The sequence below is a fragment of the Trachymyrmex septentrionalis genome, unplaced genomic scaffold, assembly GCF_001594115.1.
Source record: "Trachymyrmex septentrionalis isolate Tsep2-gDNA-1 unplaced genomic scaffold, Tsep1.0 scaffold19, whole genome shotgun sequence".
Classification (NCBI taxonomy): Eukaryota; Metazoa; Arthropoda; class Insecta; order Hymenoptera; family Formicidae; genus Trachymyrmex; species Trachymyrmex septentrionalis.
In genome coordinates this window covers 1,411,695-1,423,696 of record NW_017305071.1, presented here as the reverse complement: position 1 = coordinate 1,423,696, position 12,002 = coordinate 1,411,695, and the positions used below count along the sequence as shown (strand labels likewise).

The 12,002-nt window shown below is 27.2% G+C and overlaps 3 protein-coding genes and 1 pseudogene across 7 annotated transcripts in view; 1 reads left to right on the top strand and 3 right to left on the bottom strand.

Moving 5' to 3' along the window:
• The window catches only part of LOC108746866 (dynein heavy chain 1, axonemal-like), a 94,175-nt gene that overhangs the window by 50,853 nt on the left and 31,320 nt on the right, over nucleotides 1–12,002 (bottom strand). The gene's annotated exons all lie outside the window — the stretch shown is intronic.
• Nucleotides 1–12,002, top strand: part of LOC108746869 (thyrotropin-releasing hormone receptor-like) — a 33,829-nt gene that overhangs the window by 11,932 nt on the left and 9,895 nt on the right. The window lies entirely within an intron of this gene.
• Nucleotides 4,797–12,002, bottom strand: part of LOC108746868 (cytochrome P450 9e2-like) — an 11,210-nt gene continuing 4,004 nt past the window's right edge. The window contains exon 2 of one of the 2 annotated variants that reach the window (XM_018483913.1): nucleotides 4,797–6,014. In XM_018483913.1, the coding sequence (XP_018339415.1) occupies nucleotides 5,361–6,014 (654 nt within the window). In that variant the 3' untranslated portion in view covers nucleotides 4,797–5,360. Of the gene's footprint in view, nucleotides 6,021–12,002 lie in introns of both variants that reach the window. The other variant, XM_018483914.1, reaches the window with a different exon arrangement.
• On the bottom strand, nucleotides 10,137–11,124 carry LOC108746870 (annotated as a pseudogene).

Here is a 12,002-nt window from a genome sequence, read left to right as displayed (position 1 = left end):
TTATATAATATTTCTAGATAAAAAAATTTGTAAAATTTAAGCACCATGCAAATAAGTAATCTTAAAATATTTTTTCGTATTATATATTATTTACCTTGTACCTGTTTGTACCTGTATAAACTAGAATTATTTGTAAGAATAATAATAATAACATGGACACAAGATTAAAGAAATTAATTTAACTTTATAATAATATTGTGTGTATGGACAAAACTTCATCAAAGTAAATTTTACTTTTGCTATCTAATTTGCTATCTTACTTTTTGCGCTATCTAATTGTTCATTAATTTAATAATGTATTTTTGCTTTATACACTGAAGAAGGCTTTGTAAGCCGAAACGTAATTTTATATTTTTTACATTATTTTATCAATTGTATTTAAATTATTATATAGTATTTATTATGTTAATTGTATTAATTTAAAGTCTAATTGTAAGCTACAATTTTTTTTAATTTGTTTAAATTTTATTTTTAAAGAATCATACTTTGAAACTTATCATCAAATATTTAGTATTTTAAAAATAGAAAATGTAAAAAATAACATTTAAAAAATAGCATTAAAGTTTTTTGAACAGAAGCTTACATTTAATTTTTAATTAATAAGAAAACAAATTGTTTGCTATTCGATTTTTTCTTGTTTATGGTAAATTTAACAACGTGTATTATTAAATATAGACACATACACATTTTGCATATCAATATGAAAAATACATTAATTTATATATGAATTTTACATATATTATTTACTCATAACATTATAAATTATCCATACTTAACGTTTATATTTTAATTTGCTTTTTAATTTAAATTTTAATATTTCCAATTAAATTATTTAAATTTACGAGGCTATTTAAATTCGCTATTGTAACTGAGGTGATAAAAGGTGCGATAGTTTATCGAATATTGATGTGATAATTTATCGGGTATTATACATTAATATGCATAAAATACATTTGTAACACATGAAATGCATTCCTGTTTGTAGAAATAAATGGACACTGTATCGAATAATATCTTCTCTTAGGTTATGCATTTTGTATGAGCATGAAATGTATCAGAATGGAATTGATTACCGCCGTTTTACTGGAGTTTTTAAATCTCTCTACAAAGCATTTCTATGAGAAATGATGAATAAATATATGTATTATACATAATTATTTATTTAATATAAAATGAGACATAACAAAAGATAATATTAAAAAGAGAAAGAGAATAGCTTCCCTTAGAACTCATTTACATGATACGATCATTTATCGAATTGATTATTATTTTATCAAATTTATGTCAAATCGGTTTTTTTATCATGTTCTACGGTGCAATATATTTTACATATGTGTGTTCACACGATATGATTGTCGAATTTTTAACCAACTCAGTAATTTTATCGTATACGGTAAAATTACTGAATCGGTTAAAAATTACATTTTATCACTGCACTGAAAAAATATGTTTTAATAAATATTTATTTGAATAGAGCCAACTAAAAATTTATTTACAGTAAATAAATATTTATTCAATTAAACAAAGATTGTTAAATTAAATTAACAGTTCTTATACTAAATAAATATATTTTCATATTTAGTAAATATTATATTTAATCGGTACTATTCAAATAAATGATTTATTAAAACTTAAAATATTTTTTTAGTGTGCAAACTATATATGTGGTAAAACAACCAAATCGATCGTCAGTGATGCATATATGTTACTGTAGGCGCGTTTAGGACCGCAGTTCGATTCATACTCACACGGTCACGAGCATCATTTGTCCCTGTTTAACTTTGATAAACAGAACGAAATTATTCCATGAATGTTATGAGTATAAATCGGACCGCAATTCACAGATGATATGGTTATCCTACCGATCTAACATTTCTACTATAAAGCGTTCTAGTCAGCTGTTTGATAAAACATCTCACAATTAGCTAATCTGCAAATGTACAATTTTATGCTTATATGTATATGCTATTACGCAATAGAAAATATAAAGACAAAACTTTTAATAAGTTTAATAGAAAAAAGATATTGCAATATGTGATAAAATGTTGAACGTTTATAAAGATAAAAAATAAATATTTTTAATATTCGCGGAAACATCGAGAAATTTTAATTTATCCTCAATTGACAAATAAGTGTCCGATACAACGCCAAACGATCTCTAATTCACAACTATATGTATTCAATATTTTTTTATTATTAATTATTTATAGTAATTATTTTGTGATGACGGCAAATGTAAAATAATTTTTTTGTATTTTCTATTTTTTCACACATGTACGCTGTCTCTCTCTCTCTCTCTCTCTCTCTCTCTCTCTCTCTCTCTCTCTCTCTTTCTCTCTTTCGCTCTTTCTTTCTCAATTATTCTGTCTTAAATGAAAAAAATAAAAACTATAATATTAAATGTGACTAAAATAATAATTCACAGGATTAATTTTATATATGGTCTTGTACTTGAAGTGTCTTATACGAGTAAATTATGAATATAATTTATCTTCATTTTCAGCTTCATATCTATTTGATGAGCATTCGCGCGCAATAATGATCATAGATTTCTCTGTTCGTTAATTTATTCAAAAATCTTTTTTTGCTACAAAAAATTTTATTTTATCTTTTTATTTAGAATCATGAAAATTCTATTTTTAATTTCAGAATTCACAAGTAATTTTTATATCTGATTGATAATTAATTAATAATCTAATATCAGTTATGCAACACACACACAAAAATACAAAAGATTGTTTCTTCTCTATAAATAACTTCTCTAAATAAATCTATTGTATTGTGTGTTACTACTGATTTTATTAGTATTATTTTTTAAATCTTTTATTTAGAAGCTTAGAAAATATTTCCATTCATCAATAAACGATAGCTTATCATTCTAACATGTAATCTATATAATAATTATTACTGGATATCAACAATTATTGACACATATAATTTATCATTCGTGTTAAGATTAAATTAAAAATTAATTATAAGTGCATCATTCACAAGCGGTTGAAAAACCACGGAAAAGAAGTTTCTCGATAAATCTCTATGTAATACACATCGCTGAATAATAAACGCACAAAGAATGAAGTCCGAACGTAAGAAAAAATTATGTCGTAACCAGTCAATGTAATAACAATAAGTAATGCATAATTTATCATATAATTAAAAATAAAAGTATATATTCATTATCATGGTCAATAAGTATAAATAAAAGTGTAAATATCGAAACAATAAATAAGTACTTACTCAATTAATACATTACATTACAGATACAGAGTCACTTTTTATATTTAATTGCAAGAAGTTAAGCAACTTTTTAACTAAAAAATTGGAAATACTTTATTCGTACTTTCGAGAGTTTGTCTATTTGCAGAGGTTTATTTTATCAGGCTAGACAAAAAAATTTCTAAAACTAAATTAACGATTTATTGCTGTATTTCAATTTACTATTTTTAATATACATATAATGATAAGATATTTCATTATTCTAGACAAAATACATTATAAGTTATTTAAAAGCATCATACATACATATATTAATTAAACTACTGTACGTATAAGCTAGATTATAATACAATTTTATTTCAATTTTTTTCCCTCTCTTTCTCTCTTTTCCTTTCCTAAACAATTAATATGTTTTTTTAATTATTTATTGTATTTAAAAAGATAAAAATATATTTTACGCATTATATAAGTACATTAGAAAAATGTGTGTATTGTCCAACTTTTCATTCTTCTTTACGTGATTAAAAAATAAAATTGAGTAGAATTGTATAATTTATCATTTATAATATTTTTAATTATACAATTTTTAATTAAAAGACTTTTATTTATGCAATTGTACAAGGTATGTTTCGTATTCAAAGAAGACGTTAAATTCATTATTCTGTCAAATTAATAATTTAAAATACTTGATAAAATATTCAAAAATATAATTTTGAAAAGTAATTTTTTTTCTTCTACAAAATTTTCAATTTACTTTAACCTCAATTATTCCTCTTATAAATTGTCAAAATAATATTATCATTAGTTTTATTGACAGAACGATTTAAAATCATATTTTGAATTATAATGCGAAACTATGATATATTTCTTTGAAATTTATATTCTGTATATTTAAAATAAATTTTTTTATAATTATCAATTTTCGTATTTAGATTAAAAATTTAATTTAATTTTAAAAGTTTTTTTTTTCTCTTTCTCTCTCTCAAATACTTCATATATATAATAATTAATTCTAAAGTGATATAATAATCGAATAATAATAAAATGCTCACATTTTTTTATATTTAGTTTTCAAAATTCTTTAAAAAATTAATCAGATTAAAATATTTAAAATATTTGATTTTCTGTATTACTCAAAAGCGCAAAATTTTCTATCATATTGTATTTTAAATTTTCTTTATGTTCATAAGATGTTATTAACTTAAAAATTTAATATAAAGTTATGTTTCTTAAAAAGTAGATTGCATTAATAATATGGAATAATACAAAATCAATATTCATTATTATTTGCAAAGCTTATCTAACTTATACATATAAACTTATCTAACTTATACATAAACATAATAAAAAAGGAGTTGTATATATTACTGATACTATAATTACTGTATTTTATTAAAATTTTAAATGTTGAAATTTTACTTTGCTTTAAGAAAAAATAACAATGCATATTTAAAAAAATAAAAACTTCTCTAAAACTTTTAATTACTTACATATTTATTTAAAGAAATCTGTCGCTATAATTTAAATGGTTAATTTTAAATCCTACATACAATATTAGATGTATAAATAATTTCTTGCGCGATCAACTTTAGATATGCTAATAAAAGTGTATTTAAATTTTGGCGTCCAAATATTTTTCCATTAAAATAGCTCAACCAGTATTTCGAAAGCTGTATAACAATTTGCAATTAAATTAACTACATTTTTAGTTGAATTGGAAGTGAACGCTGAAAAAATATTGTACATATTCACGATTACACTCTTCACTATTTTTATTGCGGTACAACCATTATTCAAACAACAAGAAAAATTAATAAGATTTACAGAAATAATATTGTGTTATCAAGAACGCGCGTGTATGTCGAAATTGATTAAAAAAATTTAAATATAGTGATTTCGAAGTGAACAATAAATCGCCTTTTAGAGCAAGCAATATTATTTTGCCGCAGTATTTGTAAGCTGCCTGGAAGATTACAAAAAGTGATAGATTCAAAAAGAATATATTTTGATTGAAATATTTGTTTATATTAATAAATACATTATTAAAAAGATTGCGGAACTTATGCATGTACCCAATAATATTATGCTTAAAACAAAAAATGTATGATTCACTGTTCCTCAACTTTATATCCGTTCAATAAGCATTATGTAACAAGAGTCTTCGATTTTCTTGTTCGCAATTTCAACCAAAAACCTCCGTCCGCCGTCATGAGAAACATTTTCTTGCTAAATACCATAGGAATTCGAGTTTTAATGTCGGGTTCGAGATCGCAACGCCAAAGTAGATAGAACAACATAACTTTTGCTTGCATTAGAGCAAACCTGTTACCTATGCAGATTCTGGGTCCGATACCAAATGGCATATAGACTGAGTTGTCTACATCACCATTAAGAAATCTGTCTGGATCAAACTTATCTGGATGCGGATAATATTTTGGATCGCGATGCAGACTGAAATTCGGAATCCATATGCTATCTCCAGGCTTTATCGTGATCGGTTCACCATCCGGAGTCGCTGGTGGTAATTTGGTTTCTTTAACGCATTTTCTGTCAAGAAAAGATGCTATTGGATACAATCTGAGAGCTTCACTTATCACGGCGTCCAAATACTTCATACTATTAATAGCCTCATAGGTAGGTTTGTCGTTGGTCTGACTAAGAACATCGTCGACTTCCTCTCTTAATTTTTTCTGAACATCAGGATTGATACCGATTTCGTATGTTGTGAAACACATAGCTGTTGATATGGTGTCGAATCCGGCGAGAAAGAAAACGAACGCTTGGGCCGTCATTTCGTTAATATCATACTCAGGGCCGGTGTCCTTCTTCCTAGTCTCCATCATTAATTGAATCATGTCCGGGCGAACAATTCCTTGCTCATCTCTGGTCTTTACTGTGGTGGCAACAATATCTTTGAAAAAATTCTCTACTTCTGGACCAAACATTCTCAGCTTGATGAGTTTCGCAAGTTGCGGGAAGTTTCTATGCATTACAAACTTAAAAGCTAAGCCTTCTAAATTTAATGCCTTCCTGGCAAGTAAAAAAAATTCGTTGTTCGGATTTTTAAAAGAATCCACTTCAATACCGAAGGCACACGTGGCCACTGTATCGTTGGTGTATCTAGAAAGTAAATCCTTCATATTATACGTTTTGGCAGCTTCTTCGGTCTGCATTGCTACAAAATTGGAGAAGTTCTCTGCACACTGGCAAATAAGTCCAAACATCATCTTCATCTTGCTGGATGTAAAACTGGGACTAAGAAGTTTCCGCATTTCGCGCCAGTGATCCCCTTTCAGGTTAAACAGATTTCTGCCGGCTATCGGATCGAGAGCTTCATTGACGAAACCATGGTGATCGCAGAAGTTATCAAACTGTTTTATAGCAATTGTGGAAATCAAATCTGGGTCACGAATAACAAAGATTGGCATTATAAAATCGTAAAAGCCGAAGAACTTTGCGTTCGAAAATTGGTTATACATTTTTTGTTGAAGCTCCACATGGCCCATACGTCGAAAAGCAAAAGGCGCCATGTTTCCCAATATTGGAATTGGTCGCACATGAGGAATTTTTAGTTGCTCAAAGTAAGATAATTTAAAAAATAACTTATTTAGGACATAATACAAGCAGATACTCGCTGTTAGAATAAACAGAAGTAAAGTAAAAGGCTCCATCACGATAAGAATTTTCGAATTGACTGGTGATGAGATGCACGCACAACGAGCGAGATTCTGTTACTAACTGCTGCACGTTAAAACTTAATAATATCGCAAGTTGCGTAAATATGAAGTATATGAAGTTGCAAAGTCATCTTTCCTACTCAAGCAGAACAACAAGTCACGATAACGTCAAAATAACATTAAAATGAATCGGAAATGATTGAAAAATAAATTTTAATGATTATTCTGCCACTTTGATATCATTTTAACATAATGACTTGCTGTTCTGCTTGAGTATCTCTTTGAGATAATAATATTTTTTGTCATTCTTCACAAATATATTCATCTGGAGACCGTAGTGTCTCGACCCTAAGAGAAACGCAGTATTAATATACGATAGCTATCATTTTTATTAAATGAATTGGATTAGAGAAAAAAATCAATTACAGAGTGTTTTATTTTAGCACACACAATATTATTGTTCAACGTTTTTTAATGAAGTAATAGATATAATATCGTCAAATAATTTATAATTTATTACATTTTTAGACGTAAAACAGAATTAAGAATATTCGATACATTTTTAATGAAGTAATAGATATAATATCGTTAAATAATTTATAATTTATTACATTTTTAGACGTAAAACAGAATTAAGAATATTCGATACATTTTGACGATTTCTAAGTTTCATCACAACATATTGTATTTTATACAAATCTTTTTTATTTACTCAATATTGTATTATAGTTAATTGCAGTGTTATATTGTATAAAGATTGATAATGCAATTACTTGTTAATCAAGAAGACAGGCAACTTCTTTGTGCGATGTTTGTGCTTTTCTCACTTTCCGATTAGATAAAAGGTTGATAACATCCTATGTTTTCAAAGATAAGAATATATTCTCTGCTATTAATATATCAATTACGTATTTGCTGAAAATGGCTAAAACCAATAACCGAAACATTCAAACTAATATCTTTTAATACACATTATATACTAATGATTATATAAGTATAAATTGCGCACTTCTTACCGCGCTAACTTCAAATTAGCCTTTTTAAATCTGTATTATTTTATAATTTACAATATTTATTATGCCTTTGTCCAATTGGATACATAAATGATAAAAATATAATAGAAATTTATGTTTATTTTTTTTTACTCTTTTGTTCTTTATATAATCTTACATTTGGTGTATTTTTTAGCTTATCGTGACTAATATAGAAGAAGTAATGCATAAATAATTAAATTTGTAACTGTTACTTTTATCAGAAATCATAAATATATTTTTTTATTTTTAACCACACGTTTTCTGTAATAATATTGACACAAGATTTTGAAATTAATATACCAAATGTATCTAAAACCAAAATAGAGCAATTTGTTCTTTTAACAGTTCGTAATATTATAAAAATGTTTTTCTTTTATACTTAAACAATTCTATTTTTATATGAATTTGTATTTATTGTTTTCAATATACACTTGACCATAAATGTATTGTACCCTCACAAATTGACATAAACGTTCTACAGCTAACGAAAAATAAATTGAAAATTAGTTTTAGTCAAAAATAATGTTTAGTCTTATAACAATTTTGTTAATTCGTCTTTGTTTTTTTTATTTCAAGAAAATATGTTAAAATGAGGATACTTTATAATAAAGAAAATGACCAAAGAATATATGTGCAAATATGTCAGTATTCTTTATAAAGGAGACCGATGTTTGTTGGCACAACAAGCAAGTGGCATTGCGTTTCGTTTATATATTTATGGCAAAGAAAACAATGAAAAAGTTACTGCAAAGTATCTCTTTTATAATGTAGGTTCTTTTTCCTAAGTTTTATTTTAATCAAGTTTATGATAAAAATCAAGTAAATATTACAATAAGAAGAAGAGAAAAATTTGATTCAAGAGGAAACATAATTTTTTTAGCTCATAATTTCGTAATAATATTCTTTATCTTGAGGAAGTATAATAAATGTAAGGGATATATTATTAGTTAGAGAAATATTTATATTACTGTATATAACTTTTACCTATACATATATTACGTTGAGAAATAATAGTAATTTATTATAGTAAAATGATTAAAATTACACGTATATATTATATATAGGGATGGAATGCTTATACACGTACATATATAGGGATGGAAAAGTTTTTATTAACTTAATATATTTAAAGTTTGTTGTACAGCGAACTTATACCGTGATCTACATCAAGTTATTTCAATATAAGAGTAAGATGATTATACAGTACAGCATATTCTATTTTACTTACTGCAAAGAAACTATATAATGTACAGATGTCACCATTTCTGATATGAAAATACAATGTAGAAAAAGGATTCTTTTATCATATTAATATATTTTAATCATAATTAATTGTTTAGAAAGCTAGTGCCGAAAGAGTGAAAAATGTGCTGAGCATTGGTTTCCCCTATTTAAGACTAAGGTTTCAGATTGTTTAAGTATTATTATGCAATTTTATTTATATAACGATTTAAAATCTCATTTTGGATTATGCCATTAAAAGTAAAAATTTTTCATTTTAAATAAACTTTTTATTGTGATATCAACTTTATATTTATTGTAAAAATTAAATTTAATTAAAAAAGAATGTTAAAATTGTTCGAATCCTTTACATATAACTATTTGTAAAGAAACAATAATTTGTAAATTAACAATAATTAGAAACTGCTTATATCTATTACTTTTTTATACACCGTTTAAAAAATTTACTGAACTGAAATATTTAACATCAATTTACTTGTATTGCACACAATATCATTTTGTATTGCATTATACTTTAAATATGCTTTAAACAAGTGTTACTAGCTTAAACATTTAATATAAAATTATATTACTTAAAACATAGACGGTAAGAGTAATATAAAATAAGTAAAACATCAACATCTATTATATATTATTTCTAAAACTTATCTATTTATATAAATAAAATCAATAAAAAAGGAATTGTTACACTAAGAGTACCAGAATTATTGTGTGTTATAATAACATTTTAAGTTGTTATTTTATCTTTTTAAAATTTTTATTTTATCTTTTTTTAATAAAAAGTAATTATACATATTTAAACTAACAGCTTTTATAAAATTTTTAATTTTTTACATATTTAGTTGAGCAAAAGGTGAATTTGTACATGTTTAAGAAGAAAGCTCGTGTCATAATAATTTAAAGGATTTTTTAAGTATATAATTATACTTTAAAAAGAATGTAAATATGTATTATTACTGTCCCTTAATTTTATGTCTGTTCGATAAACATTGTGTTAACAAAAATCTACTTTCCTCACTAATTTTAACCGCAAATTTAACCTTCATCCGCCATCATAAGAAGTATTTCCTTCTTTAACACCATAGGAATTCGAGTTTTAATGTCGGGTTCGAGATCGCAACGCCAAAGTAGATAGAACAACATGACTTTTGCTTGCATTAGGGCAAATCTATTACCTATGCAGATTCTAGGTCCGATACCAAATGGCATATAAACCGAGTTGTTTACATGTCCGTTAAGGAATCTGTCTGGATCGAATGTATCTGGATGCGGATAGTATGTACTTTGAATCGCGATGAAGACAATAATTCGGAAACCATACACTATCACCAGGTTTTACCGTGATTGGTTCGCCATTCGGAGTCGCTGGTGGTAATTTAGTTTCCTTAAGACTTTTTTGTTGTCTTAACACAATTTTCTGTCAAGAAAAGGTCCTATTGAATACAGTCTAAGAGCTTCATTTATCACGGCGTCCAAATACTTCATGCAATTGATAGCTTCGTAGATAGGTTTGCCGTCGGTCTGCTTAAGAACGTCACCGATTTCCTCCCTCAATTTTTTCTGAATATTCGAATTGACATCGATTTCGTGCGTCATAAAACACATAGCCGTTGATATGGCATTATACCCAGCGTGAAAGAAAACAAATGCTTGGGCTGTCATTTCATTAATGTCGTATTCACGTCATTATCATTGTTCCTTGTCTCCATCATCAATTGAATTACGTCCGGGCGATAATTCCCTGCTCATCTCTAGTCTTTACTGTGGTGGCAACAATATCTTTGAAAAAATTTTCTACTTTTGGGCCAAACATTCTCAGTTTAAAGAATTTCGCAAGTCGCGGGAAGTTTCTTTGCATTAAAAATGAAGACTAACCAGCCATCAAAATTGAATGATTCTTTGCCAAGTAAAAAGAACTAATTGTTCGAATGCTTAAAAGAATCCAGGTCAATACCGAAGGCACACGTGGCTACTGTATTATTGGTGTATTTGAAAAGTAAGTCTTTCATACGTTTTGACATCTTCTACAGATTGCGTTGTTACAAAATTGACTAAGTTTTCGACACACTGACAAATAAGTCCAAACATCATTTTTATCTTACTAGATGTGAAGCAGGGACTAAGAAGTTTCCGCATTTCGCGCCAGTCATCTCCAAGCAGGTCAAATAAATTTTTATTTGCTATCGGATCGAGAATTGCATATAAAATACTAATTGATAAACCGGATGGGAAAAGACCATTGGGTAGACCAAGACGTAGATGGGAAGATAATATTAGAATGGACCTTAACGAAATGGGGTACGAGGGTCACAAATGGAGGGATCTTGCTCAGGGACGGGAACAGTGGCGGGATTTGGTATTTGCGGCAATGAGCTTTCGAGTTCCTAACGCCTAATAATAATAATAATAATCGGATCGAGAGTTTTGTTAGTGAAGCCGGAATGATCGCAGAAATTATCGAATTATTTAATGGCGATCATGGAAATCAGGTCTGGATCACGAATAACGATGACTGGCGTTAAAATCGTAGAGGCCGAAGAATTTTGCGTCCGGAAAGAGATTGTACATTTTTTGTAAGAGTTTATTTTTGTAAGAGTTCGACGTATAGGATATACGTCGAAAAGCAAAAGGAGCCATGTTACCCAATAATGGAATCGGTCGCAAATGGGGAACTTTTAGTTGCTCAAAATAAGATAATTTAACAGATATCTTACTTAAAATAAAATGGTATCAGCAGATGCTCGCTATTAAAATAGTGAAAAGTAAAGTAAAGAGTTCCATCGCGATATAAATTTCAAATTGACTAGCAATGAGGTGCACTACGAGCGAGTTT